Source organism: Cheilinus undulatus, linkage group 1, assembly GCF_018320785.1.
Source record: "Cheilinus undulatus linkage group 1, ASM1832078v1, whole genome shotgun sequence".
Classification (NCBI taxonomy): domain Eukaryota; kingdom Metazoa; phylum Chordata; class Actinopteri; order Labriformes; family Labridae; genus Cheilinus; species Cheilinus undulatus.
Genome location: NC_054865.1, coordinates 13177754 through 13205740, shown reverse-complemented (window position 1 = coordinate 13205740; position 27987 = coordinate 13177754). Strand labels below are relative to the sequence as shown.

The window sequence follows — 27987 nt, the reverse complement described above, 5'->3', positions numbered from 1 at the left end:
CGCAGAGGTCCCCAACTTTCTGCAGAGTCAATCACTACAGACCTCCAAACTTCATGTCGCCTTCAGATTAGCTCAAGAACAGTGTGTAGAGAGCTTAATGGAATGGGTTTCCATGGCTGAACAGCTGCATCCAAGCCATTCTCTGGAGTGATGAATCATGCTTCTCCATCTGGCAATCTGATGGATGAGTCTGGGATTGGCAGTTGCCAGGACAACGGTACTCGTCTGACTGCATTGTGCCAAGTGTAAAGTTTGGTGGAGGGGGGATTATGGTGTGGGGTTGTTCTTCAGGAGCTGGGCTTGGCCCCTTAGTTCCAGTGAAAGGAACTCTGAATGCTTCAGCATACCAAGAGATTTTGGACAATTCAATGCTCCCAACTTTGTGGGAACAGTTTGGGGATGGCCCCTTCCTGTTCCAACATGACTGTGCACCAGTGCACAAAGCAAGGTCCATAAAGACATGGATGAGAGAGTTTGGTGTGGATGAACTTGACTGGCCTGCACAGAGACCCGACCTCAACCCAATAGAACACCTTTGGGATGAATTAATTTGAATTAATTAATTAATTAATTAATAGAGAGGAGACTGAGAGCCAGACCTTCTCGTCCAACATCAGTGTGTGACCTCACAAATGCACTTCTAGAAGAATGGTCAAAAATTCCCATAAACACACTCCTAAACCTTGTAGAAAGCCTTCCCAGAAGAGCTGAAGCTGTTACAGCTGCAAAGGGTGGATCGATGTTATATTAAACCCTATGGATTAAGAATGGGATGTCACTTAAGTTCATATGAGAGTCAAGGCAGGTGATCGAATACTTTTGGCAATATAGTGTAAGTAACTAATGGGGATACGTAAGCTTAAGCCTTACCAACGTTAGCTATGTAGCTACATATCCTACATAAATTACTTAGCTATAGTAGCTTTCTTAGCTTCTGAATTAGCTATATGGCAATATAAACTACATAGCATATGTAGCTTTATTTACTTAGATTTAGCTACATGAACTTCAGTGACCTTATCTACATAGCTTACGCAGCTTTGTTAGCTTTAGATTTAGCTGTGTTGCTATGATATCTATGAGGCTAATGTAACTTAGGTAGCTTAAGCCTTAGCTACATGAGCTACAATAGCTATGTAACTTATGTAGCTTTGTTCACTTATGCTTTTGCTACATTACCTACATAGCTAATATAGCTTGTTAGCTTTAGTTTTAGCTATGTAAGCTACATAGTTACATTGTCTGCATAGCTTACTTAGCTTTGTTAGATTTATATCTTGCTATGTCACTACATTAACTATGTAGCTAAAGTAGCTCGGTTAGCTTTAGTCTTAGCTACGTTACCTACGTAGCTTCATTACATACATCTACATAGCTTAGGCAGCTTAGTTAGCTTTACCCTGAGCAACATTAGCTGTATTTAAGTTTTTTTTTTTTGGAGGATAAGCTTTTTTCCTGTCAGCAGACTGTTTACTATGATAATTAATTAAATGTGTTGTATTCAGATTTTGTAGGTCAGGCTTTTTAATTTAACCTTTGGGTATGCTAACCCTAACCAGAAGTTTAAATAATTTATTATAAAGTCACAGTCTCACACTCACAGTGGTCCTTTGCAAAGGGGGGCATCTGAGATCTGCAGCCAGACTGTGTTAAGATATTCCTGATCAGGAATGACAGCCACAGAAATAACTGAGAACTCAGTTCAACAACAATTGGCCCTAAATAAAACAAACAAAATGCAGACCAAAAAAAAAAAAGAAAAAAAAAGATGATTTCGAATTAAACACATTATTACTATCAATTCAGAGGTATTTATACTTCAACTGCATTCAGCTGACACATTTCAAAATAAGTGATTTGTGTGCTCAAAAACTGCAAAACAATAATGGCTTCACTTTGCTTCCATATGTTGATCTTAATTTTCCAGGGTACGGTATAATGTGGAGGACTCTGTTTCTATTTTTAAAAATAATACATTAAAAATGTAATTTTAGACTCAAAGAAATATTCCCTAAGAGCCTTGCCCTTGATGACTAAAAGCTTATTCTGCTGTTTTCTCACTGGAGGGAAATAACAGCAAATATTTAAAATAGATAATCAACTGTGGTAAAAACGAGCTACATAACTTTAAAATAAACAACTTTGAAATTCATAAACTTATCTTTTGAGGCTGTTCAGTTGTGTTGTGATCACAGTGCAAGACCCTGAAACTGTGTGAACCCCGTTTCATGTACAGTGTTGTCCTGCTGTGGAAAAAAACGAGGTTTTCAAAGAAATCTGCACAATGCATCGTGTCCTGATAGACAATCCTGCAGGGAAGATTCAAAAGGCTCCAAAAACCAAATCACCAAAGACAACGAGTGGGATTAAAACATATTTCTATAAGTATTTCTAAATGTGTACGCCATTGTTGTGATTAACTCATTCTCTGTGTGATTTGATATTTTAGCTTTGTAAATCTTCCACAATCTTGTGACAACTTTTACAAATAAGCGTTAATCATTATAATTAGCATTATTATATTACACTAGTAATGCCTATTAGAGTGTAGCAGAGCAGGTTGGTGGTTGGAGGTAGGGTTGGGAGGTATCTCAGGGTTGGAGCTTACACCACTTTTGGTCATTTTTTCTCTTGTTACATTCCTATAAAATCTGCTTGCATATAAACACCTCTGACCCTGTTCCATTCATGACCCCGACATTTCCAACATTCACCGCCCCTTTTAGTCGTCCTCCAGCGTCTCCGTCTTGATGTCATTTCCCATACTGCACCTTGCTCCCTCCACCTGATTGGCGTCCGCCTGGTTGGTGTGATTGGCAGCGGACTTCTCCACAATGATCGGGTCCTGGGGGTCCGACAGCACGCCATGGATGGTAGGTTCCTCCTGGAGTGAGGGGGAAGGGGGAGACCAGGACACACCTGACAGCCTGGAACCTTCCGCTGGAGGGCCCGCCCCTGAGATTAAGGAGCGACCAATCAGAGAAGCACCCCTCTGTCCAGACAAGGCTCCTCTACTCAGAGCAGAGAACCAGCTGGGGAGCAGTGTGGGAACCTAGATAAGAAATGACAGCAATCATTATTAATTATTATTTTCAAACTAAAGTTAGACTTGTTTTTGTCTTTAAATCATCCCAAAACTTTTTATCAAACACAATCATGGAAGCTAGGCTGGCTGTGTGTAGTCAGGTTGTACCTGGGTTGGAGAGGAGAGGTCGGCTCGACCGAAACCAAACTGTCTGGCTGAAGCTCTCTTGTCAAATAAAGACACCTCGCAACCCTGTGAGAGAGGAAGCACAGCATTACATGATAAGCTTGTTGTTAGAGTCACACAATGAAGAACAGTGTCTGACTTCTTTGCAAAAAATTGTATATACTTTGTACAAAGTTACATTTCCAACATTTTCCAGCCTTTTACAGACTTAAATTTGAAACTTCAGAACAGTGGATAACTCAGTACAAATAAGATAAAAGATTTTTGTGAAATTAAGTGGATTTGAAATACCACTTTGAGTGTATATATGGTTTTATGTTGTCAGGATTTTTGTAATTAAAAATACAGGTCTACAGAAAATTTGCACTAATTTTGTGGCCCCTTGATGAATTGTCAAAACATCTCTGCCCAAAAAAGTAAGTTGGATTTTCTTTTTTTGTAGTAGATTTCCTTTGATGTTTAGGATCACTGTCCTCCTGCCGCATCTCCCAACTTCTCCTGAGCTTCAGCTGGCGAACAGCCACCCTGACATTATGCTGTAGGGTACCTTGATAAACCTGGGAATTCATTTCCCCCTCCATGATGGCGAGCGGCACAGGCCCTGAGGCAGCAAAGCAGACCCAAATCACAATGCTCCCTCCCCCACTGTACTTCACTGTGGGGGGATGATGTTCTCATGTTGGCATGCAGTACCCTTTTTATGCCATACATAGCTGCGTGTTCTCCCAAACAACTCAACCTTAGTTTCATCAGTCCACAAACACTTTTCCAAGTAGTTTTGTGGAGTGTAAAGATGCTCCCTAGCAAACTTCAGGGCTACAGTGATGTTTCTTTGGAAAGAAGCAGCTTCCTCAATGATCTCCTGCCATGAACACCATGCCTGTTCAATCTTTACCATACGGTAGACTTATGAACAGAGAGGTTGATTGTTCCAATGATTCTTTAAGTCTTTAGGATTCTTTTTTTACCTCTCTGAGCATTCTGCAGTGTGCCACTAGAGTCAACCTGGCACGGTACCCAGTTTTAGGGAGAGTAGTCACGGTACTGTATCGTCTCCATTTGTGTACAGTTTGTCTGACTGTGGATGGGAGAATACCACAAGTCTTTGAGATGACTTTGTAAGCCCTTACTCTTTTACAATTAAACAACTCTTGATCGAAGGTCTACAAAGATCTCTTTTCTTGTGAGACATAGTTCACATCAGCAGATGCTTCTTGTGAAGAGTTACCTCAAAAAGTTTGAGTGTTTTTATAAGTCACAATAGCTCTACACATGGCTCAAATCTCCTTTAACTGATTGGACTTGAAGGGGGTGAATATTTATGCAGTCACTGATTTTACCTTACATATTCTAGTTTTACTGACATTACTTTGTAGAAGTTCGTTTTCGTTTTTACATTAATGGGTTTTTGTATGTTTGTGTTACAATACCAAATCTTATAGGCCATGATTTATTTATAAAATCAATAAAAGTGTAAAACATCCAAAGGAGTAATATTTCTCATAGGAATAAACATTTACTATCATCATCTCACTCACCTGGTCAGGGAAGTCGTTGCCATCCACCTCGTCACTGTTGGACTGACCTCCTGGACTCTGAACCTCGATACCATGACTCTCCAAGATGGCTGCTTCTTCAAAAACACAGACCTCATCATAGCGTATCGACCACGTACAGAAACGGTTCAAGGAGCAGGCAAGTTTAGTGTGTGCAATAAAACAATAAAACGCTTAATTTATTTTACAGTAAGATTACATCCTGTCGCTACTGTACTGTCTGTGTGAAACACTTCAGTCACCATCCTGATGCTGAAGAGAAGAATAAGAAGGTTTGTGGTGATGTGAAGCATTCTGTTTGAACTAGTAGTTGACCTCACTGTACCAACTGTATCTGAAATCTTAAACATCCACTAGCATAAACATAAGCAAACAAAAACATAAGCCTACAGACAGAGGCAGACATTACCAATATTAGCACGCCTCTTGATGTCTTTGCGGCGGTTAGCAAACCAGTTGTAGACCTTCAGAGACGTTACCCTCTCCAAATCTGACAGCTTCTTCCCTGTAACACACAAACACAGAAAGATTCTTAAACAACATCCCAATAGTATACATTAACATTTTATTCTTCAGAAAATACATTCAATATTGCAGACTTGATGAGAGGATGCTATAAAAGCACAGCTGCTGAATTGTGTGCAAATCTGCCATGTTTAAAAACTAAAAACTCAAATGGATTCTACAAACCACCATTTTCAACAAACACAGGACATGTCACAGAATTAGTTCTGTGAAAATGTGCATCTTTTGAGTTTATAGTTGTCAATTTTTTAAAGATTTTTTTCTCTGTGCATTGTTGCCTATCAAGAATAATAAAAACTATTTTAATTTTCCTCTGGGTTCTTGAATTTCCCTCAGAATTAACAAAGCGTCCATCGAAACAATAAAAAAAATTACAAAGAATGTTTCACAGCATAAGGGATGTTCATTTAGTTGCCCTGGATCCCTAAAATTTTTAGTTTAGTTTTTAGATTTCTCCTAAAAATTACTATGAAAAAAAGGGTGATCCCAGAGGACATGATTTATGGGTTCAATCCCCAGCTCCATGTAGATGTGTCCTTGGAAAGGACACTAACCAGTCATCAATGTTTGAGGAGACAGCAATAGCTGCTGTCAGTGTAGCAGTTAGCTCAGAAGTAGCTATAATATAGCTGCAGTTTTATCAGAACTGGATCACATTTTTTATCAAATAAAAGAGTAGAGAACACCACTGAAGGCTTCAGCATTAGTTTGCAAACGTTCCAGGGTAGGTGAGGTTGAGATGTACCGTAAGCTGGTAGCCATTAGCTTGGATGTAGCTGCAGAAAAGCAGTAGTTTTGGACCACATGTCTACAAGAGCAAAGAGCAAAAAAAAAAAAAGCTCTTCTTAGCAAAGAAGATGTTTTTGCATGGCTCCCGATAGAGTTCAGCATGAATTTTAGCCACCTATAAGCTCTGCCATTCAAAAACTACGGCAGGGTTGTATAGGTGAGGTTAGCTCTGGAGCTGTGCATGTCTACTACCTAATAATGTCTCATTTGTCTGATTGGCCCGTCGTTAATTTGACAGACAGAACGCTCCTCCGATCACCATCTGACAATTTTCTGAAAAAGTCCTGCTGTCCCCAAAGACTTTCTATGGGAGCTTTCCCAGATGGATGTAAAATATAACCAAGCAATAGATAAATTAAACAGTATATCTTGTCAGTATATCATAATTATATTATGATATAATGCAATATAATAACTTTATTTATCCCCGAAGGGAAATTCATTTGTCTGGTTTCTCATCTATTTATGGTAGAAATATATAGTCTTATTGCTGATGGTATGAAAGATCTTCTAAATCTTTCTGTCCTGCAGCGAAGAGAGAGGAGCCGTCCACCACCGTTGTTTCTTTGGTCATTTAGAGAGATATGAAGTGGATGATCCATGTTCCTCAGAATGGCCTCCACCTTCTTCATTGTGCATCTCTCCACCTCATCCTCCAATGAGTTCAACTTGATTCCGACCATAGAGCCAGCTTTTTTCACCAGTTTGTTCAGACGCCTTGTATCCTTGTGTTTTACACTGCCTCCCCAGCAGACTGTAGCATAAAACAGAACACTTGCCACCACAGACTGATAAAACATCTGCAGCATCTTACTGCAGATGTCTATTAATCGGAGTCTTCTCAGGCAAAAGAGGCAGCTCTGCCCCTTTTTGTAGATGAAGTCTACATTTTTAGACCAGTCCAACTTATTATCCAGGTGTACACCTAAATATTTATACGATGTCACCACCTCAATGTCCATGCCACAAGTGTTCACTGGCTGAAGAAGAGGTTTGGATCTGCAGAAATCTATGCTCATTTCCTTTGTCTTTGACGTGTTGAGCAGGAGGCAGTTTTTGTGACTCCAGTCACTGAAGGCCTGTATTCAGCTTCTTGTCCATTTCTGATACATGCCACGATAGCAGTGTCATCCGAGTATTTCTGGATGTGGCAGGACTCAGTGCTGTATTTGAAGTCCGATGTATACAGTGTGAACAGGAATGGAGCCAGGGCTGTCCCTTGTGGAGCCTCTGTACTGCTCATTAATGTCCCAGAAACACACTTCCCCAGCCTGACAAACTGTGGCCTTCCTGTCAGATAATCTGTGATCCAAGAAACACAGGAAGGATTCACTCCCATCTCCATGAGCTTGTCTTTGAGTATGGTAGGTTGGATGGAGTTGAATGTGTTTGAAAAATCAAAGAACATGATTCTCACATAAACGCCAGGTTCCTCCAGATGAGACAGGGCACGGTGAAGCATGAAGAGGATGGCATCATCCACTCCAATGTGCTCTTTATATGCAAACTGCAGGGAATCGAGTTTGCCTTTGACCTCAAGCCTCAGTAGCGTGGAATCAGCCGCTCCAGAGTTTTCATGATGTGTGAAGTAAGGGCAATAGGTCTGTAGTCATTTAGTCCAGCCGGACGTTTTAGTTTTGGTACTGGTGCAATAATAATAGATATATTATCACCATTACTTTGATTGATATTGAGAAAACACAATTGCTTATTGATTTTACAAGTTTTTCCCAACCATTTTTCCTTGGAGCCCCCCTACATGTACCTAAGAAAAGCAGAGTCCCCCCAGGACCCAAGAGAGAAGAAAAAGTGACAAACTTCCAACAAAAAAACAACATAAATTTCAATTGTTTCAGAGATAAAACCCCAAAAATGCCTATGCATGCCTTTCTTATCAAAAGATCTTTGTATAAACTACATAATAACTGCTCTATCATGATTTTAGTCAATATTTGCTAATGTTATTTTGGCAGCCTCAGAGCAGAAAAAGCCTCATGCCCCCCCCAAGATCTGAAATCTTGATTGAAATTGAAACTTGAAAGTACTACTGTGTCAGCCAGCATGTGGCAGAAAACTTTATTTATTTAAATAATCAATATGCAGTAGTGTTTTAATACCAATGTTGAGTCTTTCAAATACAAGGGATAAGGTGGAGTGAGTGGGATATAATCACTGCATTGAACCTCTGCAGGGAAAAACAAGAACCCCAATGCAGCACCACCATTAACCTAGCACATACATTACTTCATGATACATTTTCAGCTTTGCAAAATATCTTTGTCATAGTGTGAAGTTATTGCATCTTTTAACCTCCTGCCTTCATCGTTATCCTTTCCTTTCTCCTCTTCCCACAGTAAACATGATAAATTTAAATTAAACAGGGTCCTTTCCACAGATTGATATGAGTACATTATTATTATTGCAGTCTTTTATAAGTGCTGCATCCTTGGCAATCATCTGCTTTTCTTATTAACACTGTGTTCTTCCAAACAACTAGGATTTTTCTAGGGATAGCAGACCATTCCTATGCATTAATGACCAAACACACTCAAGTACATGACCATCTGTTCAATATTAAGATAGAGGAACCTAGTGCCCTTAAGCAGGACGTAAAACCTGACATCCTCTGAAACACTGGAGCTGCTGCTGACACAGAGCTTAAGGTTTTTCTTTGTCGCTGTGAAGGAAGGTGATAAAAGCAGTAAAAGGATTTTGTTAATCAACTTAAAGTACAAAAACCGTTGCATTTAGTAGTTCATACACGTAGTCTTGATTCTCATTAAAGTCAAAGTCATTTATTTCTGTTCTGACCTACCTGGTTTCTGAATGACAGCATTGCAGGCAGTGGCTATCTCCTCTCTCTTGGCTTCATCGGGGTACTGGTTATCACTAAAGAAGCTGCGTGAACACACAAATACAAAACATAGTCATGTTTCCTTTTCAATAAATCCTGATTCCTGGCCTCCTGACAGCTCCTACATGTGGGACAAAACATCCATAAGAGAGTAAGTAATGCGTCAGAGAGACAAATTCTGTATCATGCTTTCCAAAAAGTTGATGATCTAAACAGATAACGCCGCCAATCTGACTCGTGGTGTCACCTGAACATGACTCTTCAGTGTTGCTGTTGCTAATTTCACTTTCAGTTACAGGAGGACAACTCAAATGTCTCTTTTTAAGTGCACTTATATGACACTTGTCTAGCACTGTAAAGTTTGCTCGAGTCCATGTAAGTAGAAAACAACTTCTTCACACTACTTCAGATTTGCTTCCGGAAAGGACAAGAACGTGTCAGTGAAGTGTGAACTGTCCCCAGGTCAGAAACAACCTTCCACTACTGGGTTGACACCAAATCTTCCCAAACACCTGCAAAGACTCAAAGCTGTAGCTTAGCTTTGGTAGTTAAAGACCCCCAGGCTCCAATGGATAAGCGCAAGATACCAACATCATCCAAGCAGCATTGGCTGGATTTTCAACAACAGGTAATAATAATAAGATAAATAGACTCTGTGTCACATTTGTTTCAGAGCAAAAAGAGTATAAAAGAGAAAGAAGAAGAATTCTGTGTGTACTCATTATTAGAATAAGGATTTGTGCTGATGTGAGCATATACAACATTTAACTGCATATTTTTAATTTGCATTTCAGTGACAATGCATCTCAGGTGATATCAGAAAGTAATCCAAAAGTAATGTAACCAGGCCTACAAACAGAACTCACATTTGTTTCCCCATGAATCTAATTTTTGGCACTTTTAACCAATTTTTGTTGCTTTTGAACCACTTTTTACTTCTAAAGCTGCCCCTTTCTGCTACTTTAAACCAATTTTTGCCACTTTTTAACAGCTTTTACACCATTTGCTGCCTATTTTTGCTCTTTCTCGCCTTAAACCCATATTTGCTTTTTTCCTCTTAGAGTTATTTCAGTTCCTCATTATTCTCTGGTATGATGTTTGTGCACATCATGGCTTTGCAATGAAGCTGATGTTACTTTCGAAATGGCTTAGTCCAATGTGCTAATTCACATATTTAACATTACAAATAAAAGGGTAATTCTGTTTTAAGAAAAGAGGTTTACATTTTGAAAAAGGCTATATGGTACTACAGCATAAACAAATAAACATCTTTTGTTTGCTTTTATAGGACTGATTATTATCTAAGTTGGCCGCAACATCTCAAAAAAGTAGGGATGAGGCAGCAAAAGGACTGGGAAGGTAAGTGCTATTAATTAAAAGCAGCTGCAGGAGCATTTTGCAACTAATTAGGTCAATTAGCAACAGGTCAGTTTCCTGACTGGGTATAAAAGGAACATTTTAGAGTTTCTCAGGGGTAAAGATGGGCAGATGTTCACCATTTTGCGAAAAAACTGTAAACAGAACTATTTCAGACATATTTTCTATAACATGAAATTGTAAAGACTTTGAAAATCTCACCAGTTTCGCTTCCTCAAACTCTTTGAGAACAATGGAGCTGGCTGACTTCATCTGGATGCCTCATTACTCTCTGCATCTTTATTGATGAGCTTGAAATATAATTTTCACTGTGTTGAAACATTTTAGTTGCATTTGAATAGCTGAAGCCTCATTAATGTTGAGAATCTGAAGTGACCTTTCTCCTTACGACCAGGTATACCAATGAAAACCATCCACTGCAATTAAAGACACAGGAGTGAAACTCCTTTCTCTGTGTTCATCTGACAAAATTAACAACCCACTGAATATGCATCATCCCTCACAACTTTGACTTCTGTCAACTGTAGTCCAGACAATCAAATATTCTTATTGCATCAGCTGCACTTGAGCTTTTTAGTAGCATTATACCATTCCTTTATTAACCAGATATCATGGCGTGTCATTACATGACTGACTTGCAAAATTTGAACTATCCCAGAATCACTGACTCGTGGGGTTTTTATCATTGTGGGTCTTGTTTTGCATGTCACAGCATTGTATTCTGAGTTACCCTACAATTTCCCCCTTTGTTCAAATGTCCTTTATCTCACCTCTCCATGACAGCCAGACACTCCTTCCTCCAGGTAAATCGACTCCCTCTGCGCAGACGGAAGCCCCCAGGGGAGGGGCCAAATGTGGGAGGGTTGTGGTGCCAGTCCATCATGTCATCCAGAGCCAGAGGGGCGGCTCGCATTGCCAGAGTCGCACCTGAACAATACAATCACAATAACCCAAAAAGCATTAGCAATGCAGTCCTTTCACATTTTACTTTGATTTACATTGAGTCTGTTCCTTTGGTCAGGACTTGTTTTTATCACGATGTAGAAAGGACATTTTGGTCTTTTACAGCCTGATTTTTTAACTATATGAAAACACTGAGCCAATTCACATAAAATAAATTCCATTCAAAAGAGTCTAAACAGAGTCTAATCAGAGCATCTCACCCTGAAGGCAAAGCAAGCTAACAACAGACTGTACAGATTTTCACTTTTTATTCTACTATGCAGGTTTCATCTTTAAAATCCTTTGAGTATTTAGTCAGGTAATCATTCTTACTTTTATGTTTAACATTTATGATTTTACGTTTTATGATAACCAAATCCAGACTTTTAAGTAGAGATTGCACTGATTGCATTTTCCTTTGCCAATTCAGATTTTTCAAAATCAGTAAAGAAAACACACATTAAAAAATGACAGATGTACAAGAATCAATGTAATAAGGCAGTTTTGTTTGTCCAATTTGAAAGTTTGTTTGTTGCAGTGGTTTTCCATTCTTCTGCTTCAATTAGGACTATCCTGATTTTTTCTTAACAAATCCTACTTAAAGGTTTGAACATAAACTTTATGGTTTTACCAGGAGAAAATGTAGATTAGATTATTTGATATAACCTTTTTTTCATCTTTTTAAAATATTTTTGAACAACATGTTTTCAGAATTTGATCTGATATCTTTAGTCTGATTAGATAACCTTTGAACAACAAGGCCTAGGCGATGCTCAGAGAAAAACGTGATCTGTTTATTTTATTTGACATCTCATCTTCTGAAGTGATAGAACAGGAAGTGATGAGGACATTTAAACGGTGTTGTTACCAGGGTTGGTTTTCTCCAGCTGGTACCAGCGAAAGAAGGCTCTTTTCTTCTGCTCGCTGAGGTCTGATCCCTGCTGCAGGAGCCAGTGTGAGATCCGGCTCTGGCTGATCCCTGGAGGAGGAATAGAAACAGACCAGTTTTCCTGCAGGTCAGCTGTTGCGCCGATTTACTCGGCCTGTTAAAGAGTTGAGATGGAGTTCATACTCACCTGTTACCTGAGCGACCACAGCCTGGGAGATCCGCCTGTTGGCCAGGAAGGACTTGATCTCCTCTTTAATCGCAGCACTGTCCTTCCTACAAGCACAGAGGAGAGTCTGCTGTTTGCTGAAAGTAGAATAACTCTAAACCCACATTTATATTCCATGCAGCATGTGTTGATTGGAGCAGGAATCAGCGGACAGATCGTGCTGTAATATTCGCTGCTCTATTTCTGGTTTGATTTCATCTTCACACACCCTCCAATCAATACTGCTCTGATTACTGCCGTCTGACTGCAGACTACACATCAGAGTCAGGACTATGGTTCTGTGAAGAGAGGAGGGGTATAGTATGTGTGAGTGTACAGAGAAATCAATCCTTATATCATATTCAAAATTCAGTGTGTGCTGAGTGCAGGCTTGTAGGCTATCAGACCATCTGTATCAACACCTGCTCTCTGCTGCAGGAATCTCCTGAGTATCAAAAATATCAGTGGGCTCAATTAAAACAGATACAACTGACAGCAAACACATGATCAGCGTCATATCTGTAAGGGTTGATTATTGTGAGGGGTTCAGTTTAAAAGCTCAAATTAGAGCACTGGTTTAGCTTCGTTGGTGCATCAAGCACCATACAGAGGCTGCAGTTTCCGTTGCACCTGTTGTGGGTTTGACTCCCAATCCTGAGGCAGTTTGTGGTATGTCAGCACCCACTCTTACCCTACATTTCCTGTCACTCTTTAGCTGTTACAGCCAAATAAATGCAGGGACCTAAAAGAAAAAGGTGGGTCAAGTTTCTGTGTTTTCTTCAGCAATAACCAAAGTGAATGCAAGAAATCAGGATCTTTGAGAACACCATCCGTATTAGAGGGTTAAAACCATGGTTCCCAGCTGGTCTGGCCTCAGCATCCACCACCACCTCCTTTATGAAAAATCATAACCCAGATTTCAGAAAATTTGTAACTGCTCTGATTTTGCATGAAAAATAGTGCAGTTAGGCATCAGCCAGAACAAAACATAGAGACAGAACTAATCAAATATGATCAAAAGGTAAGAATGTTCATTCTGTATTGCACTGGAAAACAGCACTCATTTGGTTTTAGAGCAGTTTAGGACCAGTTTCAAGTTTTGGAGGTAATCCTGAAAATTACTAAATTCCAACCAAAGTTTTAGTTTTAGTTTTAGTTTTTCAGAACCTAAAAAATAATTTCTATTTCTTTAGCAGGTGTATCTGCAGGGATGGCACATCTGAACACAGGATCTCTCCTCCAGTTGTAAATTTAAGTGTAAATAATGCAGCCTACAGAAAAAAAAAAAAGTCTAGGCTTGACGTCAGTAATAAATCATCAGTTACACTAGCAATACAAAGAAGTTGGCCATTGTTTCCAGTGGGTTCTGAGATGGTTTCTATCTGACCTGAGCTGCAGTTCAGTCTGGTCTTACCTCATCAAGTCCTCCACCTTTTCATCAACATCCATGTCCTCTTCGCTGGTCTCAAACCCATAGCCTGGTGCCGTCACGCCACCACCAACCACGCCCAGAGGAAACCGGGGTGGAGACAGCTTCCCATTGGTGACAGCAACCAACCCGTTCTGAGCTACTGCTGCCATGGCAACAGGTGAATTGACTGGAATGGGTAGAAGTAGGGCGTTGTTGTCGAAGTTGTTGCTGGGAGATAGTGAGAGTCGGTTTTCAGGGAAAGTTGTCTGTGTCGCAGTGGAAGTCATGGAGGAAGAGGCGGCGACGGCACTGGAAGAGGACAAAGAAGACGACGGAGGCATGTAGGACGGTTTGTGGGTCAACTTGTGTCCATGTTGGCGGTCCAGGTGGTCAAGTGTGTCCAGGGCGTGGAGGAGCTCCACCTGCGTAATCCCTGTCCTCCTCAGTCTCTGGAGGAGGTCTATCTGCTCAATGGTGAAACGAGGCTCTTCACTCTGCTGGAACATCCTGCAGGAGAACCGAAGGACAACATTTAGGCAAACATTCATTCTAAGACTGTACGGTGGCCTGCAAGTTTAAAAACGTCTCTCTTTCAGGGGTTTTCTGAATTATCTCTCACCATGAGCCAAATGCCAGCAGAGTTTTACATTTGGTGAGTAAACTTCAGAGGGCTATTACCCATGTTGCAGCCTACATCCTACCTCAGGCAGCTACTTCAATAGTGTGGAAGTGGTTTGGCCACATGATGGCAGATCGCTAATGAAACTCAATATTGCTGATGCCACCTGGTGGTAATAAAATCACACTCTAAATTAGGTAGTCATCAAGGATGGCAGCTCATTTGAAAAGAAGGATGGATATGCCCTTCATTTTGTTTGCACTAACACATGCTGTTGCCAGCAAAATGCATCATGGTAAGACATTGTTCAGGGTTGTTTCCAAAGTCATCATCATATACAATGCCTATAAAAAGTGTTCACCACCTTTGATGTTTTACCTTTGTATTGATTTTATAAATCAAGGTCAATATAATATGGCTAATCCGACAAAAAAAGAATGCCAAAACTCGCTGCTGCTCTGCCATCTCTAAAAGCAGCCTCAAAAATGTATCTAAACAAACTTTGTCCAATCTTGCTCAATCCTAATATAAAAGGCACTAAATTACAAAAGGAGTCACACAACTAACTAAATACTTTTAGTGAGTTATGCCCATGATCTCATTACATTTGGTTTTCTCTCACATGGAGGAGCCACACTATTTCAAAACCCACAGCTGTTGTAAGGAGCATGACACATGGTGAAGAGCACTTCACAACTAAACAGTTCATCAGATTTGGTATATTTATCTGAGTAAAATCAAACCTTTAGTCCAAGTACAAAATCAGCAAACACAAATTTCATTGCACGCTTGTATCAGATCGAAGTTATTTCTTTACATCTGGACGAGAGATGTTTCACAATACACCCTTTTTTTTACCCACTCTATTTTCAAAAAGCAGTTTAAATAACAGAGCTTTAACATAAAAAATGTTAATTTCTCTGCAGTGCTTGGATTTGCTTTTAATTATGAGACCTAATAAAAAGTATGGGAGATATGAAGTGCGTACACAATGGGAAAAAAAACATGTCAATAAGAGATCAGATAGAGAAAATCAAGGGCTTTATCATAATAGGACAGAATCACAGCATCCTTGATTGACCAGATGAGTCCATATACACCAGGCAGACCTAATACCACGTCCAACTGCCTGATACAATAAAGAGCTCCTCTCGCCAGGTCAGAGCTAAAGCAGCCCTGAAAATCCCTCTAAGTCTTGAAAGTCTTGAAGGGGGCCTTCCATGAATCAGACTTGTTTTTCCAGCATACCCCACAGTTGCTCAACTGGGTTAAGATCTAGGGAATGTAAAGGACAATTTAACACCTTGAACTTGTTGACATTTTCCTACACAACACTTTCTATTGCTCCATGGTCCGGATCTGATGCTTACATGCCTGTAGTAGGGCAGCCTGCATGGTCTCTAAACATGCACATACACAAGAGACTGTAAAGCACTGTGTGCTTTCTGACATGTTTCTATCAAAACCATCAAATTCTTCTGCCATTTAAGACCAAGTAGTTCTTCTGTTAGAATGGACCAGACAGATCAGCATGAATTAGCTTTAACCACTGATGACCCTGCCGCAGATTCACACTTTTCTTTTTTTTTGGAGCACTTTTGGTGCACGCCTGTAGATCTGGAACACTCCATAGGAGCTGCAGAGTTTATGATGCTCCGAGTCTTCTTAACCAGTCTTTAATCATAATCTTATCACTAACAAAGTTGCTCTCCTTAATCGTACCCATTTTTCCTGCCCCCGACACATCAACTACAAGGATGCAATGTTCACTTGCTCCTAATTTTACCCACTCAGTGACAGCAGGTGCCACTGTGAAGGGCAACAGTACAGTGCAGCAGTAGTCCTCATCGATACTGTTATTGATACTTTTCTATTGCTTGGTGGAAAAACAAAATGACAATGAATTTTTAACAGGAGTGTTAAGTTAGTAGAGCTTTAGCATAAAGTTAAAAAGGTCCTGATTCCATCTGTTAAATCTATTTTATATTGTAGAAAGCAACAGAACAAGTTTTTACCCTCACAACTGTATTTATTCAAGTTTCTTGTCATTCACAACTTCATGTCAGAGTTCTTGATCAAATACTGACAACACACACTTTTGTTATGAGACTCTATCAATGCTATCCATTTACTGTGATAGTTAGCATCTGGGTAAACATTATGGAAGCGGGGCACTGGCCATTAACTGGAGCTACAGTAGCGACTTATGGCAGGCAGCTACATTACAGTTAAGACGGGGTGTATGATGGGGTCGTAGGCCCGGACGGATAAAATATTAATAGCTAAACAAACTTTCAATTCTGGTGCCGGTTACCAAGTGATCTGTGACTGATCTGTGTTTTTTTCCATCACTTATTTAGGTGTAATGCTCCCACTATGCCAAACAGCTCATTGTTTTCTAACAAGTAATTCTTGTGCCCCATCAAAAATCTCTTTTTTGATTCAGATATAGATGCCACCATATAAACATCTGCTACTGGTATCTGTTCATGCCACATTATATGTCGGATGTTTGTCACAAGGCTGACACTGGCTGATGTTAAAACAATACATCTGTGCATCCCTAGTCCTAATGTTATTGTTAACAGCTGTAGGAGTCGCTTTGTTCAGTGTCTAACAATCACTCCTGAAAACAATGCATGGTTAGAAAAAAAAAAAAATCAAAAGGAGAATGCACATAACTGGGTTGTAAAAAAAAATCAAGGACACATATGTTATCCTTTAGAGAAACCCTGAACGTCATTTTGGGGGCCGACTTGAGAAGCTGGTTGACACACTCACCAAAAAAGCTCATAATAATCTTTCACTTGACAGTTTTCTCCTGCGTTCAATGAAAAGCAGGCATGCACTTCATTTTATCTTTCAGATCACGTTCACTGTATGCATGCAGCGTTGTTCTCCAAGTCTTCATGAATAATGTGTAATTTGACTGCCAGTGATAAAAATATAACAGTGAAAGGAGTTTAGAGAGCAAATACATCGAGCGATTATTTAGCAAAACAAAAACAGTCATAAATGGATCCAGATATGAATCTGCATTTTCCACTTTGGATTAGCTGATATGATCTGAGCTCATTAGTGACCTTTGCCTTCATTCTAAGCATCAAAGCTTCAGCAGAATCACACGAACGAGACAATCTGAGAATAAAATGGAAGAAAAGCCGCATCTGTTAGCAACCTGCCTGCAGATTTACAGCACTCACATACATACACACACAGACGTATACACACAGTAAGACATCACAGCCCAACAGCTGCTCTCCAGACATGAAGTGCATTCCTCCAGATTAAATAACCCTTGTATTACAGTGTATAGCTTTTCATGTAATGTATGGTGTGTTTCAAACCACAAACATGCTCGCTGCAGTGCGGCTGTAACCCCTTTGATGTGCTCTGTATTTTCTCATCTTGCACTGAATGTTTGTCCTTTCAAAAAAAAAAAAAAAAAAAAAAAAAAAAACGGTCACAAAAATAGTCACTGCATAAAAGAGAGAGGGGGAGAGGGCGATCAAGAAAGGATGATAAAAGAGAAATGAGATAACACATCTGTCTCGAAGCTTTTCTGTCTGATGCAGAGAAGAAAAACAGGCCACAGCCAAGACTCAAAGTCAGCAGACATGTCAACACTTCAACAGAGAGGGAGGGCCAGGACGACTGTGTATCTCTGTGTATAAGTCTGAGCGAGCGTCTTGGGAAAAATGCCAAGAAAAATTTACATCACAGGCAGCCAAGCTCCATACTTTCTGCTGCAGAGGATGAGTCACACTGTGCAAAGTTAGACAGATAGGCCACATGGTATTGATACAAGAGTTTAATACATGCATGTCCATCAAAAAAGTTTTTGTCCATGTGAAACATATTTTTTACAAATCAACAGCTTCATTTTTTACTTTATTTTTGTGTATTTTAAAGCCTGTTAGATGTAGTGCAGCACAATACATCTAATGGCAATAGTGGTGTCAGGCTGTGCGATTACATAATCACATAAAAGGCTGCAATTATTTTTGTATTAAGAAAGGTTTACAGAAATGCCTGCAGAAAAGCCTTTAAGTTTACAATAGTGCCAGTGTTGCTCTGTAGAAGTATCTCTATTTTTAGAAAAGGTAAAAATGCTATTTTTTGGAAAATATTATTTTGAAATCAGTAAAAACTTCAGGTTTTGCATTTTTACACTACTAAACATTTGAATTTTTACAATGTTACAATGTCATTAAGCAAACGCTTTTATCCAGAGCGATGTACATTCGAGAGCAAGAACAACACAAGCAAAGATCTAGACAAGAAGAAACAACATCAGTAAGTGCCACAAAGTGCTTCAAGTCCAATGCAGTGCTGCCATGCAGTGTTACAGGCAAAGCACATAATGTATTTTCTGAGTTGAAAATTGCACACCCATAAAAACCATCATCATTCTCTGCATTTTCCTAAATAATAAAGCAGAAAGACTCATAATACTATTCATGTTTTATATTGTAATCACAACTGCGAAAAGCAATGTTGTCTAGTATAACTGCAATCCCACATTATTACCAAATTGTGCAGCACTAGTTTGATGTCCCTGTAGTTCTGCTTTGGCTGCATATTACTACAGTTTTCAACATTTTAAAAACTTAGTTATTATCTTGAAACATGTTTTAAGACAATAACATCATCTCTATAAATTTTTATAATCAATAATATTTAAAAGCAGGGGTCAACAGATTATCAGCCTGGCTCAGTATTGAGGCTGATATTTTGCCAATTATCAGTATCTGCATTTTATTTTACTGATAATCAATAAAATGAATTGATCAAAAAGTGAGCTTCTTTGGATTCACTTTCCTTCTAGCTCTGTTTTCACTCTCCACACTCTTAAAAAAACGTCCTGCATAAAACACAATCTGATTGGCTCTATGTCACGAGTACTAGCCAATCAACTCTTAAGCCTGAGTGGCACTGACCCAGTGAGTGTATGGCATCACTTCCTGTTTTCCTGCAACTACAGTGTTGCTTTGTGCAATATCTCATTCTGATAAGCTGATTTTCCATTATCTTTTGATCATGAAATTGTACTTTTTCCAAATCAATACATATTGGTTCAAATATATCTTGCTGGTCTCATGAGCTACTAATAGATTGATCGGCCCTGGAAAACCAAATTCGGTTGACCCCTATTGAAAAGTACAAGCTTTTAAAATTGACAATCTTCAGTTGAATTTCAACCTAAAGCTGCAAAAAGCAAAAATCCAAAGCACCTTTTATCACATATTAGGGCTGGGCAATTGATCAAAATTTAGATTAAATTGCATTATGTCCAACTGCAATTTTCTAATCACAGAGGGTGTATTATTTCTTTGACATGACATGTGTCAAAATACCAGTTTAATAAACAAATATTTCACAACAGAGATCTCCACATCATGTCATCATTAAATTGTCAATCTTTTTTTAGAAGCGTTTACAAAAAGATCCTATAAAGATGAAGCCATCATTCCCTTTAATACAACAGCTCATACTGAAATTGCATTAAGTCAAAATAATTACAATTAGGTATTTTTTCCAAGCTTTAATCTAATTTATCAAAGATTGCATGCTTTCAATACATAAAAGGACTCATTGCTTGCTTGATGGGCTGGGCAATCAATCGAAAATTAGATTAAATTGCATTATTTCTTACTGCAATTTTAAAATAGCAAAAGGTGCAATTTTTCTTTGAAATTAAAAATGTGTTAGAATACCAGTTTAATACAACTTTTATGCAGCAGAGATGCAGTGCTTCACAAATTTATTAGACAACCTGTCATATTTGTCTCAGAGACCATCCAACGTCATGAAGTGCTTTAATGTGGACTCTTTCATTTTCAGTGAGCTCTCCACATTTTACCATTTTGAACAGGAATGAGGAATTTCAAACTGAATTCACCTTTTTATACCCGAATTTGAGCCGGCTCACTGGGCATCTCTAAAAAGTCAGAAGTTAATCAAGCATAACATTCAACCACTAAAACTATTTTTCTGTTCAGAAATGCAAGTAAATAACTATAATTTGACATATTAATCAAGAAATAATAATGTGCTTTACTATTTTTTTTTTCAGTTTTCTTGTAAATCAGTAAATTTGAAAATTCATGGATACAATAATAATTATATTTTAGCATTAAAAATATCATTTCGGTTAAAGAGCCTCTACATATTGGTGTATTAACCATTGCAGAAACATAAAATATGATTTTGGTAATTACCAATGCTGTTAATTCAGGGCAGCTCTGGCATAAACCTTACTTTGGGTGGTGGTCTAATAAATTCGTTAAGCACTGTATGTCCCACCCATCATGCAAACATCTAAGTGTCACTTTTTTTGTAGAATAGTTCGCAAAAATCCTACTTTCCTTATTTTTCTAAGTGAATGACATGAAAATGATCATTCAATTTACAGTGAATTTGCAATGCGAGTCAAAATAATTGCAATTTAATATTTTTTCAAAATCATTCAGCCTTAGTTTAATCTATTTAATGCTGCGGTGGTTAAAACAGAATGATTTACTGCCCGTGTTTGTTGAAAATGCATAAGATAAGGAACTTAAAAAATTAAAAAATTCTAATAAATAATAATCTAATAAAAAATTAGATTAGTTTCCCAAATCATTCAGCCCTATAAGAAACACATAAGATGAGGAACCTAAAAAATAAACCCATACATAATCGCAATCACAACATTGGGGGGAAAAAAAAATCGCAATTAGATTATTTTCCCAAATCATTTGGCCTTATTGCACATACACATTGTCTGCATTGTGCTGAAATACTGCCAATGTGTGTAAGAGTTGGGGGTGGGAGAAAAAAATCGATGCAGCATAGTATCGCGATATTCTGTCTGGTGATATATCGTATTGTCTCGTCCACCAAGTATTGATTTTTCACATTAATTGCTAATATGAACTGAAGTCTGTGACAATGGAAAAATAAAATCAATTGTTTGGACAATTGTTTGTCCAGTGAGATCAGCAGAGGTGACAGTCATAGAGCAGGAGAAAGTTAGTACAACAAACATGGCAGCACCAGGGGAAGGACATTAGGAATGCAAGCAGGGCACGAATGAGATAGACATGACACATGAGGTTTGCAAGAAGTGCTACATGAAAATAAAATACTGCGGAAATATAATAAACATGAAGACAAGACTAATGGTAAATCAACTAAACAGTTGAAAAAATGATATGGATCGAAATATACGATATCACAATACTCACTGTACTGCATAATGTTTAAAATCGCAATAATATCGAATCGTGACCCAAGTATCGTGATAATATCGTATCGTGGGGCCACTAGGGATTCCCACCCCTAGTAAAAGTTGACTTTTAACATTTTGCTAATCAAAAATAAGACACCAGCACATTTGGATACCCTAGTGGACTTGTACCACATCCCTTGTACACAGGCTATAGTCCTTGATGTGGGTTTAAATCTGACCTTGGCCCTATGCTGCATGTCATCCACCAATCCAAGCATTTCCTGTTCCTCTTCAGCTATCCTATCCAGTTAAGGTAAAGATAGACCCAAAAAAGTACTCAAATTTGATGCTGTAGTATCAAAGGTATCAGTACTGTTTGATTTTTACAAGCATGGTATTAAGAGTTTAAAATGCTGGTATTGTGATAAACACTCTTTAATAAAAACTACACTTGCAAAACTTACTCTGATCAAAGTGAAGCATGAAAGAACACGAGGGTAAAACAAACACTAACAGTGAGTATATAAAATAAATCAATTAAATTATTTTTTGTTCTGTGTTTTTGTTGTTTTGTTTTGCATTTTGCAAGCTGTGCTCACAGCAAGTGGATGCTTTTCTGATAGCCAGCAGTGCACAAATGAGATGAAAGCTAACAGATAGATGTGGAGGAATATGCAACAAGGGTCTCAAGCTTGATGTGGGAATGTTTTTGTTTTATTTTGTTTTGTTTTGTGAGTTTTAGTGGATTAATCAGGACTGCAAATCACAGGGTGATTATAACAATAATATCCCAAAACAGCGAACATGCAATGATTCATCTATCAGCAGATATAACCAAGATAAATAAAGATAAATCACAATGTCTGAATAACTCAGGGAAAGAAAAAGCCCCTAAAATGGTAAAGAGCATTATTAATGTGTTTATTCACCGCAAGTTTAAGTCAGTTTGACGCCTCCACTCAAACTTCTGTCTACTGTCTCATTCTTCCTCTATCCTGATGTGAACTCTTCTCCTGGCAAATTAACCTCTGCTCACCTTACCCTCATTAACTTCATCATGCCACAATGAGGAGTCACAAGTTAGTCACACAGTGAAGCAAATTAACAGGGAATTATGTTAAAAGTGCTGCATGTTTTCTAATTAAAGTATCAATAGTTGTCACCAGCATGATTACTGATAATTGTATCACATGCTTTAGGATGAGAATATTGTACTGCATCTATACCCAGACCTACATGAGAGTCTCCTAATCATTTCAGTTTCCTAATGATGAAATTCAGTGAAGCTAAGGTTTAGTCTTCAACACCTGTCTGACTACGGTTTGACATACAAATCATATTTGAACATATTTCACGATAACAAAAAAAAATACTTCTCCACATAATTCTAAGGCTTAACAATAAAAATATATATCTAATAGCTATCATTTTGACTCGTTGCTGATTTGGTTAATTGTTGTATTGAAGGGAATGATAATTTCATGTCTCTTTTTTAATATGACATATACTGAACATATACTGTAAGGAAAGTAGGATTTTTTGCAAACTATTCTTGAAAGAAATGACACTTGCAAGTCTGTATAATGTGTGGAGTATAGCCTAACATCCCTTCTGCAAAAAAAGTATTAAACTGGTATTTTGAAAAAACTTCAGGTTACAGAAATATTGCACATTCCGCAATTAAAAAATTGCTGCAGAAAATACTGTGATCAAATCTAAATTTCAATTAATTGCCCAGTCCTAACCTGAACCTGTACTGCAGCACCTTTTATGGAGGCAACTTTGACAGGTAGCTAAACCAAACTGAACACTTTTTAAGACTGATAAAATGAAAAATTAATACAATTTTGCACTGCCATAAGCATGATATCATGATCAGTTATTACCTGAAAGCGTAAACATTCCTATAGGTAGATGTGAAATTTCTGCCCATATTTACAACTGATAAATGAGCTTCAAATATCAGCCCAAAATGACAGTAAACATCAGCTATTTTTATAAATATGGTTGTGGAGTTTCAGGCAGGACCAACAGACCAATGTCAGACAAAGTCTTGTCTTTGTTCATCCTCATTCCTTTAAATTTAAAGTGTGTTTGAAGGACTGAAGTTTTAGGTCTGAGGTACAGTGCCGTGCAGAACTTTTAGGCATGTTTGAGCCAAAAATTGAACCTGAAGTAAGGTGTGTAATGGCGAATAAGTCTGGCTGATGGCAACATCGGGCAGGAGGGAGAATTGACACAACCCTGGTTGTGCTTTGAATGTTGGTGCAGATTACCAGGGGCAAGGGAAAATAATCTGTTTTTATAAATAACATAGTCCACATCTTAGGGCCAACTAAGCATCCAGCCCGTGGTTGTGGCACATAGGGCCCCATGATGAATCCTGTGAATACTGGCATATTGAGTGTTTTCGCAAAAATCTGGTATCACACTTCCCTACTTTTAAGACTGACTAAGGAAAAATTGATTCAATTTTTGTACTGGGTCATGTCAAAGCCTTTCTGAATATTGTGTAGAACTAAACAGCTTTGATTCCCATTTCACCACTTTAAATTATTTTAATATCTTGCAAATTGCCTTATAATGGTGATCCCACTGTTTTTCTGTTTCATTGAACATATATTTCCTTATCTTGTTCTTCTCTCTTATTCATGCAAATGTAATAAGCTGCCATGAATACTGTAAATTGTCATATGAATGAGCAAATCCACAAAAAAAGATTGTAAAAATCACATGTTCTACAGAGGGCAGATTAAACACTCAACTAGAGCTCATTTAAAGGACCATCTAAAATGTCATGCATCTAACAACAACAAGAAAGACTTTTATGACCCATCCAAAAATCTAATTGATGACTTTAAAAAATCATACCTTTCTAAAATTCTGATTTAAGACTTATTCCAGCATTTTAAGGCTATGTTGGAAGTGGAAACCTTGTGCCAGTTTTGGAAAGTGGGGTGATCTAGTCATCTGCTAAGTTAGCTGACCAACACTGAAAAGGTGTAACATAATTGCTTTAACATGCACAGTGTCAGCTTGATTTGATAAGGAGGGAATCAGAACTTCTTTTTTCTGCCCTATGAAAATGATCAGATATCTTACTATCTTAGTTGGGACAATATACAACGTTTCTACAGAGCACACCTTATCAGACGGATCAGCCTTCAAGTACATGTATGAGCAGATAAATCTTGCAGACATACACACGTGGACAAAATTGTTGGTACCCCTCTGTTAATGAAAGAAAAACCCACAATGGTCACAGAAATAACCTGAATCTGACAAAAGTGATAATAAAAAAATTCAATGAAAATTAACCAATGAAAATCAGACATTGCTTTTGAACTGTGGTTCAACAGAATTATTTTAAAAAACAAACTCATGAAACAGGCCTGGACAAAATGATGGTACCCTTAACTTAATATCTTGTTGCACAACCTTTTGAGGCAATCACTGCATCAAACGATTTCTGTAACTTTCAATGAGACTTCTGCACCTCTCAGCAGGTATTTTGGCCCACTCCTCATGAGCAAACTGCTCCAGTTGTCTCAGGTTTGAAGGGTGCCTTCTCCAGACGCCATGTTTCAGCTCCTTCCACAGATGTTCAATAGGATTTAGATCAGGGCTCATAGAAGGCCACTTCAGAATAGTCCAATGTTTTGCTCTTAGCCATTCTTGGGTGTTTTTAGCTGTGTGTTTTGGTTCATTATCCTGTTGCAAGACCCATGACCTGCGACTGAGACCAAGCTTTCTGACACTGGGCTTCACATTTCTCTCTAGAATACCTTGATAGTCTTGAGATTTCATTGTACCCTGCACAGATTCAAGACACCCTGTGCCAGATGCAGCAAAGCAGCCTCAGAACATAACAGAGCCTCCTCCATGTTTTCACAGTAGGGACAGTGTTCTTTTCTTTGTGTGCTTCATTTTTGCATCTGTGAACATAGAGCTGATGAGCCTTGCCAAAAACTTCCAGTTTTGTCTCGTCTGTCCATAGGACATTCTCCCAGAAGCTTTGTGGCTTGTCAACATGCAGTTTGGCAAATTCCAGTCTCGCTTTTTTTATGATTTGTTTTCAACAGTGGTGTCCTCCTTGGTCGTTCCCCATGAAGTCCACTTTGGCTCAAACAATGACGGATGGTGCGATCTGACACTGATGTACCTTGAACTTGGAGTTCACCTTTAATGTCTTTGGAGGTTGTTCTGGGCTCTTTTGTTACCATTCGTATTATCCGTCTCTTCGATTTGTGATCAATTTTCCTCCCGCGGCCACGTCCAGGGAGGTTGGCTACAGTACCGTGGATCTTAAATTTCTGAATAACATGTGCAACTGTAGTCACAGGAACATCAAGCTGCTTGGAGATGGTCTTATAGCCTTTACCTTTAACATGCTTGTCTGTAATTTTCTTTCTAATCTCCTGAGACAACTCTCTCCTTCGCTTCCTCTGGTCCATGTTTAGTGTGGTACACACCACGTCACCAAACAGCACGGTGACTACTTGTCACCCTTTAAATAGGGCGACTGACTGATTACAAGTTTGTAGACACCTGTGATGCTAATTAGAGGACACACCTTGGTTGAACATGTCCCTATGGTCACATTATTTTCAGTCTTTTCTAGGGGTACCATCATTTTTGTCCAGGCCTGTTTCATGAGTTTTTTTTTTTTTAATAATTCTGTTGAACCACAATTATAAAAGCAATGTCTGAATTTTCATTGGTTTAATTTTCATTGAATTTTTATTTATTATAACTTTTGTCAGATTCAAGTTATTTCTGTGACCATTGTGGGTTTTTCTTTCATTAACAGAGGGGTACCAACAATTTTGTCCACGTGTGTAAATAAGATATTCAGGCGATATCATTGGTGCCTCAAGGGCAATGTAATAATATCCTCAACAATATAGCCACTAGTTTTTGTAAAACCAAAATACAAAAAAATTATGTGTTGCACTTTTCTTTAACTAATGTCAAAAGGTTTGAAAGATATGATCCTGGCATTAGCTGTGCTGTATGTTGTGTGAGTGTGCATGATTATGTGACTCTGCAGGAATACAGTATGTGTGCAAGTAGTGATAGAGGGACTAGTAATCAAATAGTGCTGACTGGCACATCTCAGCTCCTGAAGATGTCTGCAAAGCAGTAACAGCAGTAGGACAATGTTAGGGGTAGGAAAATAGTCATAAAAATAGACACAGCCAGCATAATACCGTTAGACTTAAAAGTGATGATTTAAGAGGGAGATAAGACAATCCTGATGTGTCCTTGAGGCGGACAGACTGCTTGCACGCTGCAGGTGCTGCTTTGTATCTAAAATTGGCTTCTGACCTTTTCCCTTGAGGATTACTGTAAAATATCAAGAAGTGTCTGCAGGCTGGAGATGGACGAACTACACACCATGCTACACCTGTTTTTTCCAGATTCAATTCATGTTTTCTGTCCTCAAAAATGAAAGCTTCTATATAAACTGTTTTCACATCCTCGAACCCAGTGACCTGCCTATGATCCTTACCAGACGTCGTGGCATATAAACTATATGCCTGCAGCAGACATGAGCCAGCGGAGCACACAGACAAAGTCCTTTAATTACTGCTGGCAACTTTTTAACTACCCTTGGAAGTCAAAACTTTACTAAAACAGAAACAGCTGGCTCATAAACCCAGAGACTTTCCTGTAGTAATACAAAATATAAAGATAGCCCCGCCAAAAGCGAGCCCTTAATCTGATCACGCCAAATCTCGTTGGAAAAAAGCACATGTTAAGATTTTCTTGCATCTCGGGAGACGGACATGCACGACAGTTGCTGTCTTGTAAGTTTTACATGACATGGAAGAGAATAGCTTCAATTCGGCGTGTATTTCTTTACAAATAACCCGTCCAAAGCGAAACAAAATGAGTATGTTTGATAGCTTTGCCTGTCATTTACAACATATAGGTGAAGCACACAGCCCTCCGTGGTTCAAAGCCTTGTACATAAAGTGGAAAAGTTGACGTTGTGTTTGATTAAGTGTCTCTTGGTTAACTAGGAGAATGCCGAACTAAACGCTGCCTCTGTATTATTCAGACAGCAAAGACAGTAACAGTAAAGCTAACGTGAACCTTAACCGACAAGTATTTCACCGCAGCGTGCTGAAATTTTTGAGGAGTTTTCAGTTATCACCACACAGAGAAAAGGAAATGTATCAGGCTAGCAGGATCGTTAAAAGGCAGCAACTGCAGGACTCAACTTACCTTAATATTCCAGTCAACGAGCCTCCACTGGTGTTTATTTGACCATATATCTACAGCCTTGGACCACCGGGACACACGGACACTTACAGTTTTCCCAAAATGTCTCCTCTGTTTCTAATTGGGTTTCAATCCTCCGTCAGACAGCTTCGCCTTTTGTCCGGCAGA

At 38.7% G+C, this 27987-nt stretch overlaps 1 protein-coding gene across 3 annotated transcripts; it reads right to left on the bottom strand.

The window, feature by feature from the left end:
* Positions 1-742: 742 nt before the first annotated feature.
* LOC121527394 (homeobox-containing protein 1-like) lies at positions 743-27987 on the bottom strand. Of its 3 annotated transcripts, none has more exons than XM_041814380.1 (10): positions 27823-27987; positions 13763-14266; positions 12331-12416; positions 12123-12233; positions 11083-11239; positions 8897-8979; positions 5177-5272; positions 4750-4844; positions 3194-3277; positions 743-3052 (listed from the first exon to the last, which is right to left on the bottom strand). In XM_041814380.1, the coding sequence occupies exons 2-10, from the start codon at positions 14263-14265 to the stop codon at positions 2723-2725; spliced, it is 1545 nt and encodes a 514-aa protein (XP_041670314.1). In that variant the 5' UTR covers position 14266; positions 27823-27987; the 3' UTR covers positions 743-2722. The 3 variants fall into 3 exon arrangements, with proteins under 3 accessions (XP_041670314.1, XP_041670388.1, XP_041670465.1); XM_041814454.1 differs by having other exon boundaries at positions 4750-4841; XM_041814531.1 differs by having other exon boundaries at positions 4750-4838.